General features: G+C 39.9%; 2 protein-coding genes across 5 annotated transcripts in view; one reads left to right on the top strand and one right to left on the bottom strand.

Moving 5' to 3' along the window:
- The window catches only part of Nsun6 (NOP2/Sun RNA methyltransferase 6), a 40,073-nt gene extending 33,054 nt beyond the window's left edge, over positions 1–7,019 (bottom strand). The window contains exons 1-3 of one of the 4 annotated variants that reach the window (XR_015005026.2): positions 6,585–7,019; positions 5,251–5,406; positions 2,210–2,289 (exon numbers count right to left, since the gene is read on the bottom strand). Coding sequence is in view for 2 of the 4 variants with exons in the window: in XM_085699055.2 (XP_085555181.2) it covers positions 2,210–2,289; positions 5,251–5,406; positions 6,585–6,659 (311 nt within the window). In the remaining 2 variants the exon portion in view is untranslated. Of the gene's footprint in view, positions 1–2,209; positions 2,290–5,250; positions 5,407–6,584 lie in introns of those variants that run through there. The other 3 variants (XM_085699055.2, XM_048460681.3, XM_048460687.3) reach the window with 3 other exon arrangements.
- Positions 7,020–13,347: 6,328 nt separating this feature from the next.
- The window catches only part of Arl5b (ARF like GTPase 5B), a 28,987-nt gene continuing 17,136 nt past the window's right edge, over positions 13,348–25,198 (top strand). Inside the window, exon 1 of the mRNA XM_048460793.3 lies at positions 13,348–13,614. Coding sequence (XP_048316750.1) covers positions 13,566–13,614 — 49 coding nt within the window. The 5' untranslated portion in view covers positions 13,348–13,565. The remainder of the gene's footprint in view (positions 13,615–25,198) is intronic.

Here is a 25,198-nt window from a genome sequence, read left to right as displayed (position 1 = left end):
ATATACAATACACACACACTGTTCTACTCAATCACTAAAGCCCGCCACGGTCCTGTAGCTAGCAAAGGCCATGTAGTTCCGGCTGGAGAAACAAGAAAAACAAAGCAGGCAGAGAGACAACTTACATAATATAACACTGGCAACAGGCCACTTTTAAAACAGAGCTCATGCTCAGAGCAAGCAGAAGCCTCTCAACAGCAGCTCATGCCATGCGAATGAACTCTGCGGACTGTTCATACAACTCAAATAGTCACTGCATCACTTCTGACAAAATGATAAAATTGTCTTAGTATTCATACAGTAAAACAGCCTAATTAAATTTTACTCATTAACAGAAACACGGTAAAACTTATCTCAGCATAAAGAGACTGAGGCAAGTGAACTAAGAGCTGGAAACCAGGTTGGGCTGTACAGTCTATCTATCTGCGTACCACATATTGTATGTGAGGAGAGAAAAGAAAACAACACAGAAAACTAAATTAAAGTAAGATTATTATTACACACTGAGACAGTCAAAATCTGAAGCTAATCAACTGCAGCTCCGCACCCACCTAGGAAATGTAAACCAAATGACCTGTGATCACCATCTACTGTAGCCATGGCTTCAGAATTAGGAAGCAGAATCAGCATGGGTTGTCTGGGAAAGCAGAAGAATACAGGAAAGTGCTCCAAGCTGATCAAAGTGCTGTCCATTGTGGACTGAGTCTTGGCTATGCAGTTAGATATCTATAGCAACATTCAGCAAATTATACACAGACCACGCCTCTATTTTGAGTATATAAACAGCACCTCTCTTCAATTGTGTAGTCTGTAGAATCAAATTTTAACTGCAAAACTGATACATACTTATAACAAAAAGGTTATAAATAAAAATCTCCTTTTCTCTGAATCTAACCTCATTAGCATGAAGCACTGTTCATAGGTGGATGTGGTATAGCTAGACATTTTCTATATATAAATACACAAAAATCTATAGCTTTCTGTTTAACTGCAAAATATAATTATTCTAAGTGTGGCAGCTGGCTTTTGGTACTTAACAGATCACAAATATCTCATATTGCTTCATAAAACTATAACATCTTAATGGCTGCATGATTCCTAAGTGTGGCAGCTGGCTTTTGGTACTTAACAGATCACAAATATCTCATATTGCTTCATAAAACTATAACATCTTAATGGCTGCATGATATTTCATAGACTGGATCAAGCAAAGAATAATTTATAAATCATTGTTTTGTTACTATCAAACTATTTCAAAGCTTTAGCAAGATGAGCATTTTTATACTTACCATAACTCAAGTTTAACTATTTTATAACATAATTAGGGACTTTAATGTGCTAGGTGGGAAAAACCCACCTTAATATGCAAGCCTCTTCTTCAAATTTCAAAAATACATAATCCAAATATGTTAATGAAAAGAACCACACCTAGTTACCAGTAAGTTGACATAATTGTTAAGTATAAAATTTTACAAATCCAATTATGAAACATAATATTTATTATGTATTTATTTATTTTGTAACTCAAAAATCATTTCAGTGCTGAGATCTCATAAGAAGTATAAGTAACTAAATGGTTGTGGCACACACCTTTAATCCCAGAACTCAGGAGACAGAGGCAGGTGGATCTCTGTGAGTTCAAGGTCAGCCTGGTCTACAACCTGGAACAGCCAGGATTACACACAGAGAAACCCTGTCTCAAACCACCACCCTTCCCCACCAAAAAAAAAAAGGACTATAAGTAAACAGAGCTGGGAAGATGGCTCAGAAGTAAAGAGTACTTGTTGCTCTTGTAGAACACCCAGGGTCAGTCCCAGCATCCACAGGGCAGCTTCCACCTGTCTGTAACTCCAGTTCCAGTGGATCTGATGCCCTCTTTTGGTCTTTGTAGGCTCTAGGCATGTATATGATATCAAAGACACAAGCCGACAAAAACGTGTACATGTAACATAAAAATAAATTCTTTTTAAAAGGAAATATAAGTAAACAAATGAAACTTCTAAAAAGTTAGACTAACAGGCACCACTGCACTGAACAGACATAAGAAGCATTATTCTCAAGGTCCTTGGCCCAGTCCCCATCTTCCAGCAGAGTACACGGCAGAGCATGAAGCATGCGATTACAAATTGGTGACTTCCATTTCTAGGGAGTTTTTGGAATATAGATAATACTGTCGACAAGCAAAAGGGAAAAGGAAATAGTCACAAACCTCGGTCCAGTCACAGGGATGAGTAAGACGTCTGGGAGGGCTGGATGCTGAAGAACAGGAATGCTGAATCCACTGAATTGCTGTTAAAAACAAGCACACACGATGATAGAGCACCTAGATCTCACAGGCTTCCCGTGTCACCAAGAACACGGTGACAAAAACCCCGGTGCAATTGGTAAATGACACAAGTGTCGCTGTGTCACCAAGTCCCACCACAAGAAACCTGACTTAGCCTATTCTACCCTACTTCATGGAATGCTTAGTTAATTCCTCTCTGATGCAGTGCTATCCTGGCTTCAGAGGGAAAATGCTGGGGGTCAAACAGGCATGCTGAACCACTGAGCTGTACCCTGAGCCTGTTTCTACTTTTTAATTTCGAGTTAGAATCTCCCTACATTGTCCACACTTGCCTCAAGCTTTCCATCCTCCTGTCTCAGATTTTGTAGGAGCTGAAGCTACAGGCGCAGGCCACCAACACCCAGTTCTGACTTCTTTACAGGAATCAATTTTGCTTACTGTTCAATTTTAAAAACACAAACCATGTTTAAGTGACTTACTCAAAAAACCATCTATTCTATTCATAATCACATGCAGGTACCATGTTTTAAGCTGTGTATAGTGGTGCTCATCTGCAGTCCTAGCATTGGGGAGGAGGAGAAAGAAAGATCATCAATATAGGGAAACCTGAACTACCCACTAAATTACAGGTAAGCTTGGATAAATAATCAAATCCTAGCTCATATACACACAGGGAGACTCATTCTAAAAGTTTCAGAATAGGACATCAGAGATTAAAATTACTAAATATGACATATACCATGAACATTGGAGGCCATGTCATTTTTCATATCAAAATGTACGTTTTTGGCGTTCAGGATTTTGAAAACCTATTATACTTAGCTGGTTAGTCAGGAAACATGGCAGCGGCTGAAGCTGTAAGTTACTGGCACAACTTATATAGACTCACTGTGGGCATCTCTTTCCAATTTAATGGACACACTAGAAGTTTGAGATCAACTTTGGTGCCAGTATTTATGCCATGTAAACTTATCAAACACCATAAGTCAGGGTAGTTTTTCTGTGAAGATGTGTTGGTGAATATGAGCCACTATATTGCTACTGCAGGCTGGATGAGAGAGGGCAGCCTCGGAGCAGCATGATAAAGAGCAGACACCAGATCAGAGAACAGGAACTACATGTGTTCTATGGGGAAAAAAAAATCACAAATATTTGATAAAAGTTTATGCGTGAGGCTTGGACTTAAATATTTATTAACTTTCCCACACTACCTGAAAGAATAATAACATTAATTGCATCATGCTGCAGAAACTATACTATCCCCCAAAACAGCACCGCCTGACAGATGCTCCTGACAGATGCCTGAAGATGATGAGGTTAAAGAGGAAAGAAGAGGTTGGTGGATAATGCAGTTGAGAAAGTGTTTATCATGCAAGCATGAGGACCTATGCTGGAATCGAATAAAAAGCCAAGTGTGATGGCACACATTTGTAATCCCAGCTCTGGGAAGGTGGTGAGCTCCAGGCAAGGTGGATGGCACCTGGGAAACAATGCTCAAAGGCTGACCTCTGACCTTCACAGACATGCACTTATGCACTTACTCCCCCAAAACATGCATCCATGTACACACAAGCACACACAAAATAGACAACTGAATCAATGTCAGTGGCATCTAGCACACTAACATCCCAATCACTGTGTCCACTTTACACTCACAACAGCCTGTGAAACACAGTTGGATCTGTAATCATGTTTGTCTCTTGTTTTTAATTTATATGAAAATTAGATAGAACTGGATCTACTTACACCCATCAGTTATTTGTCATCAAATATTTTATAACTCAATATGCAATTCACATGTAAATCCCTCCACGGTCAATTTCCCTCCAACCTTTTGTTTCTTTGGAAACAAATTACAGAGTACAATGTTGTAACACAAAACACAAAGCTCTTGAAGACAAAGAGGGAACAATATAAGCAATACGATCCCAATGGAAGTACCATAATCAATACTACTTTTCTGCTTAGTCATAAAATGCCACTTTACAATACTGTTTTCACTCAGAACATGAGCAATACTGATAAAACCTAGTGGTTAAAAATTTTAAAACCATAGTCTTCATATTCTCCTAATTTGGTGGTTTTATAAAAAGACACATATGTTTAATTCAATTAACTACAATTAAAAGTAAACTCCTGAGGTGATGAACTCCAAGTGTCACTGCACGGTGCGGCGTCTGTGAACTCAGCATGTGGGCTGGGACTCTGTAGATGCAGTCAGCTGATAGGGTCACCCACTTTCCTACAAGGACCATTCACCCATGTTCTATGCATATGCCCAAACACCTCATTGGTTCACCCAAATATTATTTTAAAAACACATATAATTCTACAATTATTTAGCAGGTATCCTCATAAGTCTAAACTTATCTTATAGCACAAACCCTCCTAATCATTATATGCTGCTCATTATGTGATTAGGTTTACAGATCAGAATGAAGCTCTTCGTATATTTTAATGATAAATCCCATAGGGCTTAGAGACTTATCCTAAGTACTAATAAACTTAGAATTAGAAGTTCTAGGCCTATTCTAACCTCACCTCTTACAACCTTAAAACAATTTAGTATTCACAACTTAATTTCCCTATTTATAAAACTTGAATATCCTCAAACATTTAAATATCTTTATTCAGTAGGGTTCTATTTGAGTACGAGTCTATAATGAAGTATAATTACAGCATATATTTGACATGTACCCTTGAAATGCTGTCAACATATCATAGATGTATATGATTTAATTGAACACTAATGGCATGTAAAAGGTAATATTTCTATGTTGAAAATATATTCTTTTTTCCATTAATTCTTCCACTATGTATGTCTAAAAATTATCAGGGTAACAAACTCTACATATCCTGAAGTTTAAAAAAACTGGAGTGTCATATTGTTCACAGGCTGTTGATGGAGCAGACCGTGGCAGGCACAGAACTGCAACTGCACAGCCCATCACACGGGCACAGACCTTCTGAAGCTCCTCCAGCAGCAGACCTCTGACGTACTCAACTGATGCCAAATGTGTGTTCACCCTGACAGTTGTGAATGACGGCGGGTGGGACAAGTGAATCAGCAGAGTTTCAAATTTCCGTTCCGCTTCTTGTTTGCTTGAAGCAGACACAACCTGAAACGGAAAGAACCACGATTTCAATTTCAGCTCATACCTTTTGGGTACAAACCTGATGAAAATGCTAAATGCCCTTTCCTCTCTTAACACACACTTTACAGGGCCCCTTGAGCTAAACATGAAATACTGTCTTTTTCCACATAGTCTAGCCTCTTAGCACAATCTGGAAATAAGAGATAGAAATCAGTTTTAAAATCTCAGCTCCAATAACGTTCGAAAATATAAACCATATAAGACTTAGTTTTGCTAGAAACCAACAATTTACAAAAAAAATAAAATAAAATAAAAATTGCCCAGGGGTGGCAGGGTAGGGTGATCAGAACATGTAAGAACCTTGCATTAGAAGGCAATCAGCACTCACTGCGAATTTCTGTGTTAAGTGCAGCCAGTAAGAACACTATTTTGAAAACTTGTTTGCCTAATCAATACGGTTGCTTTCACTTACGTTTGATGCCCAAGACAACCTTTGAAAGTGCTTTGAACCTATTTGATTTTCACAGAATAAATTAAACTTTAACAGTGATAATTAATTCAAGGTAATTCATACAAAAATAATGCTTTTGGGCACGTCAGTATTCCCAGCACTGGGGAGGCAGAAGCAGACAGATTTCTGTGAGTTTGCGGTCCACATGGTATAAGATGTGAGTTCCAGGACAGACAGAGCTATGTGAAGAAACCTACCTCAGTAAATAAAATAAATGAAAGAAATAAGAAAGAAAAAAAAGGAAGAAAGAAAACAGGCTTTCGAAATGTAAATCTTTTTCTTTCATTACATCTGAGCTTTAGTTGTTTGACAGTTATGTCAGTTTGAAGGAGTAACAGGATTTCTTGGACTTTGATCTCAGTTCTTAAAAATGACACCAAATCACTCTATCAAGATTGCTTAGACTAAAATGTAAAGGTTTGTAATCAAACAACTGGCAGCATTTAAAGAGGCACTCCTGTGTGTCTTTTCAACTGAGTACAAGAGCATGCGCTTTAAAAGAACAGGTCCGTCCTCTACATTAAACCTAAGGTTTGTGGAAGGGAACTTTTCCTGTTGATTTTGCTATCCCTTCAGTGCTAAGTACACTGTAAGTCAAAAACCAAGGCTGTAAAGATTACCTTTTAGTCTTCCTTCTGCTTCTCTAGAAATTGCACTTGAGTTGGTGCAAATGTCTATTTATATGACCTACCTCCTTGTTCATAAAGCTCTCTCTGAGATAGTTTTCAACTTCAGGCCTCAAAGATATCTTAGGAAAAATAGGCATTTCTTTTTTCTGTTTTAAGTCATCCAAGAAAATTGTTGGGAAACTTTTTTCTTTTCTTTTTCTTTCTTTCAGAATTACAGCGAAGCCTTGCCAGCCAGTAGCTGAGCACAGAGTGCGTTTAGTGAGTCCAGGAGTGGGCAGGGTCCAGGAGTTGTTCTCTGGGAGGCTGTGAGAAAGCTCCGAACGCCACTGAAACGCTGCTCCAAAATCGGCTTAGTGACAAAAGTACCTAGACGCAGATTGGAAACCGGATAGCCACAACTTCCACGCTGACATCCTTTTTCCAAAACCGCGCCCCCGACGCCGGTGCAGAAAGTCGCTTCCTGGGTTCGTCACTTCCGGCGCCTGCAGCCAGCTTTTCTGTGCACGCCCAATCGGCAACTTCCAATCACCTCCAGTCCTGACCCCGGAGGGTGGTGCTTCTTCTTGCGCAGAACGCCCTTTGCCTGGTTCACTCAGGGCTCCTGGCCTCGGACTGGGCCTGGTTTGAGCAGAATACTTTGTTGTGCTGAGGGAGGTTTCCAGTTAGTTTCCCCGGTACAAGTGGCGATGAAGACCTCAATTTATTTGGCCTTGGATTTCATGAAATTATTTCCTTCCCTCGGACACATGAATCTGACATCAGCTGTGAATCAACAAAATCCTATCTTAAAAGAGAGAAAGAGAGAGAGAGAGAGAGAGAGAGAGAGAGAGAGAGAGAGAGAGAGAGAGAGAGAAAGAAAGAAAGAAAAAAGATATATCTGTATGAATGTTTTTCCTGCGTGCACGTGCTTGCCTATTGGATCTCCTGGAACTGAAGTTACAATGGATGTGAGCCATCATTTGGGTGCTGGCAATGGAAACAGGGTCCTGTGCAAGAACAGGTGTTCTTTGCTGTTAAGCCATCTCTCCAGCCCTAATATCTATCTATCTATCTATCTATCTATCTATCTATCTATCTATCTATCTATCTATCTATCTATATTTCTGTGCTAATACGAGTGTGTACTCAGGTAAAGCTAAAAAGCTCAATAGTGTTTACAATCAGTCATGAGGCTAATGGTTAGCACACTTTAGAGCCTTGATGTGACTTTGCTGAGGTGAAAAGGATTTTAAAAAGTAACCAGTCACTGGACTGTTTTATACTTGAACATGACAAACAGTTCCGTCTCTGCTAAGTGGAGTGTTTTGTTTTGTGCTTTTTGTTGTTTGGGGCAGTATCTCATAGATAACTGTAAAAACGGGATTTTTTCCTCCCTTAACTCTTTTAAGTTTTCACATTGTCTTTAAAATATATCTGCTCCTTTCTATGGCACGCAAACTCTTTACTAGGTGAAAATATTGTAAAAATGGCATTCTGTCATGGCTCTGCAAAAAAATGTTTATAAACAGTTTTTCATTAAGTAAACCGGCTCCAAGGGCTGAAATAACTTTCCATGATTTCATAAATAGGAAGGAAGGAAGGAGGGAGGGAGGGAAAGAGGGAAGGAAGGAAGGAAGGAAGGAAGGAAGGAAGGAAGGAAGGAAGGAAGGAAGGAGCTTGGAACCAGTAGGTTGTTTTCAAAAACCAATACCCAGTCTTTTCGCAGTATCATGTATCGTCAATGAATTCATGGGGTTCTTTCTTGACCAAATCATCTGAAATCAGTAAAGAAAATGTCTGAGACACAGGTTTTAAAAACGTTCCATGACTTTCTTGAGAAGATATAACATCTATTCACCCCAAGTAAGAGTGAAGTGGGTAAGTGTTGTGTGCTCTCTTTGCTGTTACCAGCCATCCTGCCAGTCTCAGGAGATACTGCCCAGCCTGGGCAGGGTGGCCTGTTCTGAGGCAATCTGGCAGGTAGAACAGGTCAGTGGCATCTTCCTGCAGCACGGGTGCCTTGGCTAGAATTCAGAAGACTAGCCAACCCTACAAAGGAATTTGACAGGCAGTTTTGCCGTGACTCTGACACAAGATGCAGTAGAAATGTTTAGGAAATAAAGAAAACCTGAACTTGATTATAGACTCCACGAGGGAGAAATTTCATTTCCACATAGTGTACTCATTGTCTGATGTAAAAAGGGCACTCCCTGAATGACTAACCGAACAAACACCTTTGTGAAGTAGAAACAGAAATTGCTGCTAAACATATATTTGATATAAAGTAGTTCACTACTTCAGAACACTTGAATAGTGACCAGACATTTACATTAGCCCTGACTAGGTATGACTGTAATGGGAATTAAGTGGATGGGTGGGTGTGCTGATGTTGTACAACTAGAACCAAGAAAACACTATAAATGTGCAGTCGGTAGAGTGAGCCAGTACTGTCTAAACTAAGGAAGACTCCAACAGGAATACAGGCATGTAGAAGCCACTGAGGCTACACATTCTTTATAGAGATAGTATGGTCCCCAGCAGGGACTGATGGGAGGAATAAGTCTCAGATCTAATCTCATCATTTTAAGCTTGTTCATGACACTCCAAAGTTGAACTTCACATATAAAGTTTAATCCTTATTTAATTTTATGAGAAGTGGGGTCACAAGGAGAAACAGGGTGGGGTGGGGATTCTAGAAAGGGCTACCGACAGGGGTGATACTCTTAAGTGGTGACAAAATTCTGATTTCAAAGTAGTTTCTTCACTCTTCGTGCAAAAAAGGGTAACCAATTTCTATTTAGTTTTCTTATTTTATATTTTATCATATTCACCTTCTACATTTCTTCTTCAGCAACCTGGCCTCATTTCATCTCTGAGGATGTTACTTCAAATTGATCCCGGGAACAGAATCTTAATTCTGAATTCTACACTTCTTCAGTAAAGGGAACTTCCTCGTTTTCTTTCATTGCTTTTCTCTTGGACTTGCATAGATGGGCATGAACGTGTGTGTACAAATGTGTGTGTTCAAGTTCAAGTATACATGTGTGCATGTGAAAGGCAAAGATCAATGTAGCAATCAGAACTGCTTTATTTTGGGGGGACAAGGTCTCACGCTGAATCTGGAGGTGGCTGACTTAGCTAGACTGACTGACCAACAGGCTCCAGGAATCTGCATGTAATGTCTCTGCATTCCCAGTGCTGGAATTACAGGCGCATACTCCTAGACCAGTTTTGTGGGGTATTTGTAAACTGTGTGAAGGTCTATTGCTGTGATTGCTGTAATAAAAAGCCAAAGTATGAGGAAGAATCTAGGTGAGAGAGAAGGAGGGTTGGGGGAAGACATGGAGGAATCAGGATGTGCAGTACATGACAGAATGTAGATTAATAGAAATGGGTTAATTTACTTTATAACAGCTAGTTACAAACAAGCCTAGGCCAAGCTTTCATCATTGATCAGTCTCTGAGTCATTATTTGGGAGCTGGTGCCCCCCCCCCAATCTAACTACAGCCTTAAAAAAACAAAAACAAAACAAACAAAAAACCCCAGGTGCTGGATATCTAAAATCAGGTCTTCATGCTTCCATGGCAAGTGCTTTACTAACAGGGATTTCTCCTTAGCTCCATTTGTCTGTTTGTTTATTTTTCAGACAGACCCTCCCCATTTAGCCCAGGGTGCTCTTGATTCGTAATTCTCCTGCCTCAGCCTTGTGGAAGACAGGAATATAGGCATTTACCACAACACCCAACTTCTCCTGACAATTCTAAATGTTCTATAATGATAACATGACATCTATACACATCCATTCAGCCACATATCTAATCCTGTCAATATAGTATCTCAGTTTTTAAAATAAGTTGGTGTCATTTGAGAAACTACAAATTAGGACCTATAGAGTCTGGAAAGCTAAAAAATGAATATAATCTAGTTTAAAATGCGGTCAAGATTAAGCACAGCAGCTTCTGGATTTGTTCATCTTAAGTTCTATAAATGATATAGTCTATTTCTTACCTGGACCTCCTCATTTCCCTTGCTGTGATTATGAAACATTGAGAATTAAAACCACAACTCGCTACAAGCCAGACCTCTCTGAAGATCCAACAATCTACAAGCCTAAATTCCTGCTGTTTTGTCCTGAACATATCTCCTTGTCACTTGAGAAAGAAACAAATAGTAAAGATTCTGAAAATAAAATCCTTTTAACCACAGAGGATGGGGTTTATCAGGTTCTTGATTGAGTCATATCTTAATTGTTAAGAATTTCACTACCAATCTAAACTGCTATGGTTCAGATGCAGTTCTTGTAACTCTGGGCAAATTATTAAAAGTTCTTACACTTTATTTTTCTCAACTATTAAATGGAGGTAGTTCATGCTTTATGGTGTTACTAAAGATTACATGTTAGATAACCCACTTCAAAGAACATTGGAAAAGGTCAACCTTCTCTAAGTCTTAGATGATATGATTACCCATGCTGAAGGAATGGCTGTCAGTTTCCACAAAGCAGGGAAGGACTAAAGTGACCCAAATCAGGACACATCAAGAGTTAACTGATCTATGTCAGGGAGGCATGGACGCAGATGTCAGGGTTTTCATGAGAAGTTATATAAATGTGTGTAATAGGTTCCACCCTAAGGAACAGGATTGTAACAAAGGGCAGGGTATGGTTGTTTGTAAAGCAGAGAGGACTAAAACATGGCCCAAAATCCTCCCACAAACTTTACAAACTACCTTGGCTTCTGTCGAGCCAGGATGGAGAGTATCTTGCGCCCAAATGATAACACTACACAAGATGACAGCTTCCAAGCATCTGTTGGCAGAAACATTTACAAAGTATGGAAAGGCTGAGCGTGGAGATCCCTGCAGTCCAGAGGAGAGATGCCATGGCCCACTGTATAACTTATGACCGCAGTCATAGACTTAATGATATTTCGGCCCAGTAAATATTCTGAAACTCAGGGTATCATGTAACCTCTCTGTGACTCTCAATAACACCTTCATTAGAAATTTATCAATATGTTCTTTCCTACTTTCAGGAATGACAAAGTAAACAGTTTGCATCAATCAATCCTACAAAAAGTGTCTAATAGATATCTACTGAATGAAATTGTATTGATTTCTCTGACCATATGGCAGAAAAGAACTTGATGGACAATCAATCTCAACCCATCTGGAAACGGACCAACTGGACTAAAATCCCAACTGACATGAGAAAGGTTGAGGAGTTTGTGAAGAGCGCCTTTCCTCCTTAGCTGGCAGAACACACAGTTCCTGGAATGCTTTTTCCAAGCTCTGTACAAACTGATCTAACCTAACTGATTAATACATTGAATTCAATGCCAAAGACACCAAGTTTTTCTAAGTATCATCTGGTCAGTTTATAATGGTTCCTCCTAAGACAAAAATCTACAAAATTTTGCTCTCTTAAACTCTGTGAGTTAACATTTTACTTCCTTGAAATTTCAGTTTATTTTACACTAATTATGCACTTAAACCTTTTAAATATTTTGTTGGACAGGTTTTTTTTTTTTTACTGGGATTCTATTTCACGGAAAGATGTCATTTCCAATTGACACATAACACAATAACCTATATTCCTGATATTTTCATGCAGTTATGCTCAAGAATTGAAACTATATTCGTTTTCAAATGGCACTATTCTAATGAGCAATGTTACCTCATCTATACCAAGGGCAACACTGAAATTAGTGTAAACAAAACCTTAAAGGGACATTTAAAGAAAAAGTATTTAGTTTATATAAGCTACATTTAAAAAGTGTATCCTCAGAATTTTCTAGTTTCATTAAATTCTTGATAAACATTCCTACTGCAATTTAATATATATAGTCAATTCAGGTGCACAGCATAAATTTACGTGCCATTTTTTCTAACATCAGCATTACATTTGTTTAACAACATTCAACTATAGTTGTCAGCATCGATCATTTGTTTTAGTCGGAGTTAGGTTTCCTTTCCGTCTGGTTAACTTTCAAATTTCTAAATTCTCACCTGAAAGGGGCGGCAGAGACTCTAAAGTCAGCTTTTTAATAATGAAACCAGGAGTAGAAACCTTTAAACTTGCTAACACAACTACAAACTCGTTTATATGTATAGGCCAAAGAAATGGCCATTAAAGCAATTTGAATGCCAAAAGATCAGTACATCTTTCCCTCCGTCTGAGACTGAAGCTAGGGTTTAGAATCAAGCTGAAGTCTTCACTGATCTTTGAAGCGCAGCACTAATAAGGCATCTTAAGCCACACTCACTTGTTATTTAGATCATGGAATAAGTTATGGTGTCAAACCAGTCCAAAAATCCTTCTGTCGTTATTTGGGCCCTCAAGGGCTATTCCGGCCTACGAGGCTTCCATGAGATCAACGACCGGTTTTGGCCAAACTGGTGGCAGTGTGTATTTAGAAACATAACCGAATCCTGGGTACAAGCATTCCAGGGCGCGCGTCCCATCAGTTCCATTAAGAATCACACTAGAATCCCAACACGGCCCGCCCGGGAGGAACGGGGATGAAAGAGCACTCCTGCCCGTGCAGCTGAGTTTCTGCAGACTTTCAGCAGCGCCGCCGCGGGGACGCTGAAGCTCGGGAGCCGAACCCGCGTTTCCTCCGAGGGACGGGAGAGGGAGCGCGCGCCGAGGAAATCCCCAGTTCAGCCACTCCCGTGCCCGCTGACGCCAAGCAACCCACCGTCCGCACGCCGGAAGTGCACGGGGAGGACCCGCCACGTCCGAGAGGCGGGTGACGTCAGTGCGCCGACGTCACGTGCCGACCTTCCGGCGATGGGTGGTCCCGGGCTGCGGTGGGGAGGCGGGGCGGGGGCGGGGCTCGCGGCCGGTTGAGGCAGTGCTGGGTAGGTGGGCGCCGACGGAGCGACTACGGGTCGGGGCTGGGCTCAGCGCCCTGCGAACAAAGGAGTCTGCGGCGGTTCCCGGCTCCGCGGAGGACCGAAGCTTCGCGGTACTCAGGCTCGGCGGCTCCGGGTCGGCTCCACCGCGGGCGCCGCGGCACCTGCCGCCGAGTGCTGCCCAAGGAGCCCGTCCGGCCCGGGGCTCATGATGGGGCTGATCTTCGCTAAATTGTGGAGCCTTTTCTGTAACCAAGGTGAGGCCAGCGGGCTGGTGGACGCGGCGCCGGCAAGTCTAGATTGAGATCGGGACTCGGGTTCAGGGTAGAACTCGGATCTGGGGACTGGGAGCCCCGGCAGGGGAGGCACCTGGTGGTCGGGAATCCCATGCGTGTCCGGATTTTAGCCAACCAAGGTGGAAACAGATTCCTGCATTCTGTTTGCGGGCCTTTTCGTCTCAGTGAACCCAGCCTTAGGTCTGATTAGCCGTAGAAAAGTGTCTCCACAAGAACCTCAAACTTTCCTTTTCTTTAACACGAAACATTAGTTTTGCACTGTTTACCTTCCCCTTGTTTGGGCCAGTGCACCTTCACGTTGTCCGACTTGGCTCTGATTTCTGCTCGTTAAGAGTCAAGGATGATTATTCAGGTGTACAGGTTTCTGAAATTTTCACACACGGGCACAGCTCTCCCCCCCACCCCCCACCCCCTGTAGGCGTTGAAAAAAAAAAACTAAATGCTTTCGGTTATGTGTAAGATGTTACGTGGCCGTAGTTATTCTAGAACAGGTAAGGAAATACCTAGAAGTTGTAAAACCTGTTCCGACTCAGAATGAGCTTGAGAAGAGTTGGTACCGGACAGAAAGGGGGCCCAGTGATAAAGTCTTAGGCGTTCTTGTAACAGACTGGTTTCAGAGAATTAAGACCAGTTTTTTTTTTCCCTTTGTTTCATTTTGAAAGGGTGTGATTTATAAACTAGTTTTGTTTTCATGAGTACCAATTCCTAACATTAAGGTGTTTATCTATTTTGTGGATTTAAACCCTGAAATGAATTTGAATGGCTTTAGTTCACTTGTCCTGTAGATGGATTAAAAAAAAACCCATCTTTTTCAAGCTTATGAGTATAAAATACATGCAAGCACACTAACGCGTGTGCGTATCTATGCAAGTGCTACCAATAAATACCCTTTTTAAGTGACTTCAAAGTGTCCAGAGTTCAGCTCCCTGCGGCGTTACCCATGAATATAATCCATTGTTTTTTTTCAGCAGCTTAAAAATTTTCTAATGCTTGTAAATGTACCATGTGAAGGAATATTTCAATATATAACCATATTATATATTGATTATACAGTTAAGTTTATGTAAATACAAACAAATTACACAGTGATACTCCTCCCCCCACGCCTGAGCCTAAGCAATAAAAATTGTCAGAGAATTGATTCTCCCTTTTTAGTCTGGTTATTGCTGTCTTTTATCTCTGTTCATTAGAGGATTCCATAAGCAGACTAGAAAGGAGGGCGTGTGAAAAGGCCAATCTTGAAGATGATGAAAGCCTTCATGTGGTCACATCCATCTTTAAAAAATTGTTTGAGCTTCCATAGCCCCGTTTCTGCTTAACAATTCTTTCCCCTTCCTGCTGAACTTTGGGAACTCGTGGTTGCGTTCCTCTATCTCATTCACGATTACTTTTTTAGTAAGTAAACCAGTCCTCCAAATTAGACACGGTAGCTGCAGAGATTAAAAACAACCAAGATGCCAACTCTGGGTTCTCAGAACACGCAAGAATTAGTGTAGGAAATTGCTTGCAGATGTTTCTGCGTGTGGGGTGATGGGACTTGGCCTGCCTCAGGTGGTTCCTCGAAGCCTTCCAGGGTAAGTTGTACCTGGACTTGACACTGAGTGGCAGTTTGGGGTGAATGCAAGGTAGACAGAGTAGAATTGGGCATGTTGGTGGAGGCAGATGGGCTAATGTACACAAAGAGGAATAAGTTGGATACACCTAAGGAAATTGAGCATGGTTTAATTAGTTTGTGCAGTTGTACTTCATTTGATGAGATTGGAGCTACGGTAACCAAGAAACTGTATCACTGAGGTTCTTACATGCTGACCAAGACAGTGCATTGAACACAGGAAGGAGTAGAATCAGCGAAGAGTCTGGTCCTTAGGTGTTTTCCTGGAGTGGAATAATGGGATCAGATTCATATAGTAGTCTGAAATTTTTGTTTTCCTTATAAACAAAGTTACCTGTGTTGGCATTTTCCTTTTTTTAACCATTGTGCATTTCTTATTTAGTAGTGCCCGGTTAGAGTTGGATATTGGAATAATCTGTCTGATATTATTAACTCTACCAATTAAGTTAGAATGGGGTGGGGTGAACATCAGGGGCAAGATAAGGCTAGAAGGTGCAACCAGTAGGAAGAACTTCGCAACCTACAGACTTCTTTCCCTTATCTTTCCTTCAGTAAGTCCTGACTCTTACCATGCTTTTGTGGTTTCTGAAAGAGCTCCGCGCATCCTTTCATTTGAGATATCTTCCTGGCAATAAGTTCACTAAACTGTGCATTGTCTCGTGGAACTTTGTATTGTTTCGTTTTGTAATAGAAAGTAGGATATAAATATGACCATACACACCTGTCTTCAGATTTTTCCTTAACCAAAAAGACAAATGAAATAAGGCTTTTATTACAGTTTATTTTCATAACCAAAGGCAATAACTTAATAATTTTGTCATCTAACTCATTTCATTCTCATTAGCGAATTTTATGTTGTCCTCCTGGGTGCCGTCAGTTGTTGCTAAGTGCTACTTTTTCCTCTGGCTATTCTGTTAACCTTTCCCTTTGGGCTATTTCTGTTCTTAATTCTAGACTTCTGCTGGTTCCCTCCACATCAAACAGAATCTGTTCCCAGTCTCCTGGAGCATGTTTGTCTCCTACTTTTGAAAACTCCAGTCCTTGATTCCATCCAGATTTCTGGTCAAGACCACTAAGTTAGCGTCCTTCCTTGACAGATTTGCCAGATGCGGCCCACTTCCTGCCTAGCATTAACTCTGTGTAATTACTGGTTTGGGGGAATGTTTGTCACTGTTTGTAATTGTATTGTAAGTTTCTTTTTGTTTTGTTCACTCAGTAGAAATAATCTCCTTGAGGCATGAACTTTTTCTTACTGTTTTAGTCACAGGACCTGGCAAAATATACTTATTTTGGGTGTTAGTTTTGCCTTTTTCTTTCTTTTTTTTTATTTCATTCAGTATACAATTTTGTATAGTAGTAACATATACATTTTATTTTAAAGTGCAGTAATGCTAAAATTGTAATGTATGGATCAGTCATTCAGCTCTCCACATTTCTTTACACTGCTGTATTCATTTTGAATAGTATGTCTAGATGGGAATTATAGCCATGATCATTTATCCTCTTCTCAGAGGAGGAGAAAGCACGCTCATGCCTGTTTCCCTTCCTCTGTCCCAGTGGTAGAGACCTTTGGTTTGTTCTCCACTCTAAGTTGTCTTTATTGTGGTGATAAAGTTTGGTTATACTGAGCTATGATTTGCTTTACTTGTCTCACTGTTTTTCCTTCAGTTTTTTACTTCAGTTTATAAAAATCACAACAGCATTTGTTTGTTTTCCTTTTTTTGCTTGAGAGACTGCAGTACCCAAAGCTCGGCCCTCGCCTTTGCCCACCTTGCCACCCAGCAGCCGCCTTGGCCTCCCTCTGCTATCCCCAGGGCATAGCTGTTCTGGGCTTGTCTTTGCTGCCATGTTAGGGTCTTTCTATACTTACACGATGTTTTCCTTTCAAAAGTATACAAATTTAGCCAAGTGTAGTGGTGCACTCCTTTAATCCCAACTCTTGGGAGACTGAGTCAGCCCGATCTGTGTGAGTTCAAGGCCAGCCTGGTCTCCATAGTGATGAGTTCCAGGATAGCCAAGGTTATGTAGAGAGACTCTACCTCAAACAAAAACCAAAGCCCAAAACAAACAAGCAAAAAGCTATACAATTATTTAAAATATGCCACAAAGGTATCTATAGAGCTATAACCCCAGCATTTGGGAGGCAGAGACTGGCAGATCTGGTTCAGTTCAAGTTTGAACCTGGTCTGCACAGTGAGTTCAGGGACAGCCAAGGTTACGGAAAGAGAAACTCAGTTCCCACCCCATCCACCCACAAAAAGAACATCTGTAAATTGCAATTTTTTTCAATTTCAGATGGCTGGAAATGTATCACTTATATTCACTTTTGACTTTCAGCTGGTTTAGCTATGAATTGGGAAACATTTCTGATAGAATTTTGAAGGCATTGTCTTGACTTCCGGCTTCCACTATTGCTAAGTAAAACTGTAGTCTCTTGATATATATTTCTATATCTCGTAGGGTTTTTTTTTTAAAAAAATTTTATCTTTATCTCTGGTAATTTTGTTTCAAAAATATAATTCCATATATGTCTGTTTTTTCATTTATTTCTGTGGGTTCTCAGGAATTTTTCAATTTAAATACGTAGCTTTTTTGACACTAGGAAATTTATTTGTTTATTGTTTGTAGGGTTTATTCCTGGTTTTCTGCTCATTCTGCTGCCAGTGAGCTAAGGTGACCGCCAAAGATGCACATAAATATTTTCTTAGCATGGACTGTGTTCTAGTCTTAGGTTTTTTTTGTTTTTTTTTTTTTTTTTTTTTTTTTTGTCTTCCAATCTTCCTGTTGAACATGTTGGTCCGGCAGATATGTTTCTACTGTCCTAGTGGCATATTTGTGTGAAGACTGCTGTCACTCTTATCTTTGACATGGCCTTATTTTCTGTTTTGATGTAGTTTTGAATAGCTTTTCACATGAAAGTGTTCTCCATAACTGTCTTGTGACTCTCCCCTTATATCCTGATGGGTTAAACACTATGAGTAGTGAAAAGACAATCAGCCCCATGATCCAGGGCGCACAGATCAGGGCCTACAGAGGGCTGAGTAATGCTCCACTCGGAGCCACCCCGGACCCTCTAGGAGCTTTCCTAGACGGTGCTGTTTCTCTTAGAGCAGTCAGTAAAAATAGCACTTTCTAAGTCACAGAACAGGTAAACTGCTCTTATTTTCTGAAGTTGCTACAATCTCTTCATGCTCTTGACAACAGAGTTCCATGTCCTCACCTGCAAATGATGCTGTCAGCCTTTTATTCTCGTCATTCTGGTGAGTGCTGTCTGTGCCATTTTCCATGTCCTTCCTTGCTATTTGTAGACAATTTAGTTTCTTTACCCACTTAAAAAACTTTGAAACTTTTGTCATCAAACTAACTCTCTCAAATATTTGTAATGGCTCTTTGTTTTTGATAGCTTTAAGATGTTTGTTCCTCTCCTCCAGAAGTGTTAGCTGTTCTGTTAATGTCTGTGATAGACTTCAATTTACCTTCTGTTGTGATGTGAATAGGGGTGCATTTCCACGTTTTAACGTGGACATCTACTTCTTCCACTTTGTTTTCTGAAGACATTTTCCCCCTTTGGAGCCCTTGTAGAAATTCAGATTGTCATTTTTAAAAAAATAAGTGAGCCTTAGCTCTGTGTGTTTTGTTCTATTGCATTGATCTCTAGGCTACTTCCATAATCTTAGTTATCACCTTACAACTATAGTGAGTTTTGAAGTTCAGTGGAGTCCTGATGTGGGATTCCCCTCTTGTTTGCTATTAATATGGTTTATTGTAATTGGTTAATAAAGAAGCTGCTTTGGCCTTCGACAGGGCAGAGTATAACTAGGTAGAAAAACTAAATAGAATTCAGGGAAAAAGAAGGTGGAGTCAGTCAGCCACCAGCCAGCTAGCTGCCAAGGAAACAAGACATATAGAAAATGAGATAATGCCATGGCCTTGTGGCAATACATAGACGAATAAAAATAGATTAATTTAAGATGTAAGACATAGCTAGGAATACATCTTAGCTGTTGGCCAAACAGTGTTGTAATTAATACGGTTTCTGTGTGATTATTCAGGTCTGGGCGGCTGGGAAATGGAAGTGCAGTCTCTGCTTAGAGTCCTTGAACTTTGCTTAATCTAAGTTTTGAACTTAAACTACTGCTATTTATTTCCTTCCTACCTACTTTGGGTTTGTTTTTTATTACTAAATTCTTAAACACATGTCAAATATATGCATTTTAGAGTTGAAAATGTCCCTTTAGTTATTGATTTAGCCCCTTGTTTTAATGTGTTGTGTTTCATTTATTCAATTTGAAGTATTTTTGTGTGGTTTTATTTTTGATTGAATTATTGATGTTTGTTGCCTAGTTTGCACATAATTTTAGTTTTGATTTTTGCATTTATTTGTTTTTGGTAGCTTACTCTTGCTTCCTAATGTGGTAAAAGCCTCAAGATTTCTATTTTACTTCACATTTATTGAGACCAATGATGCTTCTCTCATCTCATTGGATTCTGTAGTGTTTACCTTTGGAGAGGAAACTTGTATTCTACACTTGAATAATGTTTTGTGAATGCTCCTGAGCTTAAGTTTGCCTTAGTCTTTTTTTCATATGTATCTCTTACATAAGAGCATATTGCTGTGTGCTTTTGAGCCCATTGAGAAACTTGCCCTGTTAAATTGACTGGAACGCTTGCTGGAACTTACTGTGGTGCAGTCTGCCACTTCACTGTTGACTCTGTTTCTTGTGCTTGGTTTCTGGTTTGTACTGTTCTTTTCCACTTTTAGAATTAAGTGACTTTTTGGTAAAAGAATTCCTTTCTTTATTGACTTTTTATCTTTTTCTTTCTACCTTATTTTTATGACACCTTCTTAGAGACTGCAACATAGATCCTTTGTGCGGTCAACTAAGGGAGCAAATGCCACATTTCCTATAGAACACACGCATTTGCAACTCAGTTGCATCCACCGCTTGTCTTTATGCTGCTGAATTGTGACTCATGTTTTATTTGCATATTTAATAAACCTCAAAGAATATGGTGGCATAGTTTCTCCTATGCAACTCAACTCCTATATAAAGTTTTAAAATAGGGATAAACTTATCTCATATTTGTTTATCTTATTTGTACTGGTGACAGTCTCTTACCCGAAATGTTTATATATTGCTTATATTTGTAAAAATGTATGTTTGCTGCAGACAGCATCTTTGGCCAATTCCTTTTTTTCATGGTGTGTAGACTGCAGCTGCTGCTTTTTCCTCTCTGGTGAGGCATCAGGTAATCTTCCTTCTCTTTATGTATCCTGACTTTTTTCTTTTTCTTTCTTTTTTTTTCTTGTTACTTTCATGGTTTTCCTTCATCTTTTGCTTTATAACAAATTAACTTTTTTAAATCTACTTTTTCGTTAACTTTTTTGTTTTTGAAATTTACTAAACTTCTCAAGTTCGGATTATTTTTCACATTTTTGTACTCAACCTTTTTCAATTTATTGTTCCATATTTTCTCAACTGCATGAATCATTACGGATGCATATTTAGTGTAAACCAGTAGTTAGTTTTAAAAGAAATGAACTTTCTAAAATGAAAACTTTCGGAATCTACCTCAGGTATTAAAGGTTGTGTTCTGGGTCAAGGTGTGAATTATTTTCAACTTTAGTACTGCTTAGAACAAGCTTAAAACACATGGGTTAGATGCCTGTGCCCTGGAACATCAGCCTTCCAGAATAGAGCCTTCTGGTAGGCAGCTTACAAGCTTCTAAGGTGACTATATTGAATCAGATCAGCAGTCTTACCATGACTTGTTCAGTGAGTTGAAAAGGCACATCCCCGTGGTTTCTGCAGATGCTTCAGTCGGAGCCTTTGTTACTGTGGAGGACCTTCTGGTCTGTGATGCTACTTTGCCTGTGTTTATGTCTTTGGAGGACCTTCTTGGAGTATTTGATGCTGCTCTGCCTGTATTTAGTTCTTTTGTTTACCAGAAGCTTGTTTTCCTTCACCTGATGAACTGGGTTTTTTTTTTTTTTTTACACTTGTTAAAGTTTGGTTAATACTCACTTCTTGGCTGAAGTGGAGAACTTTCATACTGGGACAACATACTCAGACTTGTAGTTTTTTACTAATAAAGTATGTTTTTACACTGCTAAGTCAAGGAGAAGTTAAGATACATAGCATGATTATCTTTTTATTTAGGATTTTATACTCATTTTAAGCATTTAATGTATGAAAGGATTTTTTTTTTTTTAAAAAAGGGTGTGAACTTTTGTCTCCATACTGCTACTTGATATATAGAGTTCAAAGCTAACCAGCAAGTGAGTACATTATCTAGAGCCCATCCCTGGATCCAAACGCCAGCTAAGACCATCTTTCCCTCCCAGTAGTATGATATGGGAGGTTATATAGCCGGAGGCCTCGTGTCCTAGTTAGGGCTTCTGTTGCTCTGACAAAATGCCATGACCAAAAAGCAAGTTGGGGGAAAGGGATTTATTTGCCTTACATTTCCACATTGCTGTTCACCACTAAAGAAAGTCAGGACAGAAATTAAAACAGGTCAGGAACTTGGAGGCAGGAGCTGATGCAGAGGCCATTGAGAGGAGCTGCTTATGGGCTAGACTCATATGGCTTGCTCAGCCTGCTTTCTTATAGAGCTCAGGACCACAGGCCCAGGGATCCAGGGATGGCACCACCTACAGTATCTGCCTCCCCCCCACCCCAGTTGATAGCTAATTGAGACAGTGTCTTACAGCTGGATCTCATGGAAGCATTTCCCCAGTTGAGGCTCTCCTTTCTCTCTGATGAGTCTACGTTGTGTCAAATAGACACACAAAAGCAGCCAATACACCTAGTTTCCTCATGAGTAAACTGAGGAGTGATGTCATTTTTTCACAGGATAATTATGGATATTAACTTATAAAATATGCGTTAACCATAGCAGGACATATTGGCACACAGCTTTAATATTAGCACGCAGGCAGATCTCTGAGTTCGAGACCAGCCTAGTCTACATAATTGGAGGCCAGCAAGGTCTACAAGGAAGCCTTGTCTTTAAAAATAAGAATATAAAAGATAAGCCACTTAAGAGTTTACTTTTTTTACTGACATTTCTTTCCTTAGCTAAAAGTTGGGGTTCAGCTCTTTTCAAGAGATGCATACCTCACTCACTGTTACTTTTTCCTAATGGTGTTTTGTACTGATGAGATTTCACAAGTGTTTGCCTTCAGCACTCTGGAGGTAAGTGTTGAATCAGCAGATGGACAGGATACACTGGCTGTAGCAGCTGAATCATCAGGTGAACTCGATACATTGGATGATACATTGAAGGGATTGGGAGAGGCTGGAGAGCCGTGTGGGGACAAAGAGCCCATAGCCTTTGCAGTCATTCAGGCGTATTCTGTGTGTCATGCACTGCATCTGACATTTTTATTAGTGTCTGATTCATGTAAATCTTCCTGTAGTCACGGTGTTGATACAGCCGTTTATACCCAGAAAGTAGCGGTCTGTATGTCATGAAATTTCCCATATACATTAAAAAGAAGTTTACCATTTTGTAATGTTTTAACAACATGGAATTTAAATGTAACTTAAATTTGCATATGTTATTTCACAGTTTTTAAAATCATGTCACTATATAGTGCTTCTCTGATCTTTTTTCCCCAGCAGTATTATTCTGTTAAATAACATATGATATTCTGAACCAAAACTCTAGGAAATTTTGTTCATGTTAGTGAAAGTAAGAAAAAGTACAAGAGAAAACTTTAATTTTTCTTGTTTTTTTTTTTGAAATTTTTGCTCTCATTATGTTTTTTTGTGAGCCATTTTTCTGCCTGTGCTTATCTACGAACATGACCCTAGACCTAAAAACGTGACTGTTCAGTTTGTTTCTCTTGTTTATTCTTATTAGTGGTCTTTCTTACTGTGTGCCCAGACCAGGCTGGTCCTTCCCAGCCCTGCTGCTCTTCCTAGCTTTTCATAGACATGCAGATTGCAGTGTGTGACCTGTGTTCTGTGACAGCAAGTCGAATTTAATAATGCTTCTTAAAATGGCAATGGGTCCTTTGGATATTGCAGAGCCTGTTTTAAATAATAAATTTAGGCTGGTGGAGACAGTGAGCTGCATGGTTGGTTTTCCTGAGAGGGGGGCTCGAGGACGTAGAAGAAAGAACCCTGGCCTTCTCTCCATAGCTTGAGAGTCAGATAGGGTTTGGGGTTTTTAAATGGCTCAGCACAACTTGAGATCTAGCGAGGTAGAGGTCAAAATGACATTAAATTACATTAATGTACATTAAACGGCATCGATGTCCCATCAGATTGGCAGCAGTTCTGACTTTGGGGATGGAGTCCTCATTTGCAATCGATACTTCCTTGATCTCGGTAGCTTCTTAAGGGGTTTTATTTTCTTTTGTTTTTTCCTTTTTTTTCTTTTTAACTTCTTGGGTAAACAGATGCCAACAGTCACAGCTGAGTACTATGAATAGTCAAATGCCCTTTGACATTTGCTTGAGTGTTCTATGGTACAGATGAGGGACATTGTTAATACTTAAGCAGCATCCCAGAAAGCGTCTCTGACACAGTTGGATTGATTGTCTGTGGCCTGTTGGTTATGCCCGACCGAAAGACAGCAGCCGAGCACAAGAGCTGTCGTATTTTTGCGCCTGGGGTCCCTCTTAGACGCGACAGTACTGGGTGCACCACACAGAAGTAACTCCTCCAGTGTGCCGACTGGAGACAGTCACTCTGTCAAAGGAGCTTCGCGCCTTCGTCATTGAAGCATTGCATAGGGACAGTACATTCAGGGTTTGTTTGTTTTGTGGTTTGTTTTTGTTTTTGCTTTTCCTTAGAAGGAGATTCTCCATACACGCATTCACATTACTTTTTACATTTTCCTCACTGCTCTTTGAGTGAAAAACTTTCACTAGTTAGTATGTGTGGAAGAATTATTTAGCCATTCACAAACTCAGGTCAGTTGGAGGGAGAGGTGCAGTTATGTAATGGGGCAGCTGGCCTTTGTGAACGTGGCCTTTAGTAGCCGGCTGTTGAGCCTGCTTTCATTCTTGCTGTATAGTTGGTATTGATAGCTCTTCAGAGCTACGATCTAAAATAAATTGTAATACTCATGCTCGTACAAAGGACAGTCCTTTCTGTTGGTGTTTGTATGTGTAGATTTCAGTTGGTTGTGAGCTTTCCTGAGCAGTTAGGCCTGTTTCTCTGAAGGATTTTGTGCATATCTTCATCCTAAGAAAGAGCTAAACGTGTGAGCCTTGCTTTATTTGCTAGAGTTTCATATAAAGTGAAGAAAGGGGATCTGAAAGATAAAACTCCAGTGTTTGAACTTGAAGTCTGATCCCTGTCCACCACCAGAGCCTCTTTCCCTTCGTGCACCTGGAGACCAACCTTTCGAAATGATGCATTATATGGGAATGTAGACACCAGACTTTCAATACTAGGATTCTCACCTGTAATAAGCTTTCTTGTCAGACTAGCTTTGGATCGCTACCTTCAAAATAGTGACACGGAGGCTTATTATTAATTACAAAAACTTGGCCTTAGTGTTCGCTTTTCCCCAACTAGTTCTTATAGCTGAAGCTAACCTGTTTTTATTCATCTGTGTCCTGCCACATGACTTTTATCTTTTCTCAGTACAGCATGTCCGACTTGTTCTGAGTCTGTGGGCAAAATCCCTGAGCATAGATTCCTCCTCTTCCTCCTCTTCCTCTCTCTCCTCCCAGAATTCCTGCCTATTGTTTCCTGCCTAGCTGTTGACTGTTCAACTCTATTAAAACAATTAGACAGAAAGCCTGTTTCGAAAACGTGTTTATATATATAAAATCAGAAGGTGTCTTGGTAAAGACATATCTTCATAGTATACAAATATTCTACAACACTCACTATAATCCAATAAAAACTTAGTTGTAGTTACCCACATAAGTTGTTTGAGCAATGCAGCATCTCTTGCTACTGCCCATTC

Source organism: Myodes glareolus, chromosome 14 (genome assembly GCF_982192425.1).
Source record: "Myodes glareolus chromosome 14, mMyoGla1.1, whole genome shotgun sequence".
In the NCBI taxonomy this organism is placed as follows: domain Eukaryota; kingdom Metazoa; phylum Chordata; class Mammalia; order Rodentia; family Cricetidae; genus Myodes; species Myodes glareolus.
Note: the sequence above shows the minus strand (reverse complement) of the source record. Positions and strands in the feature narration are given on the sequence as shown.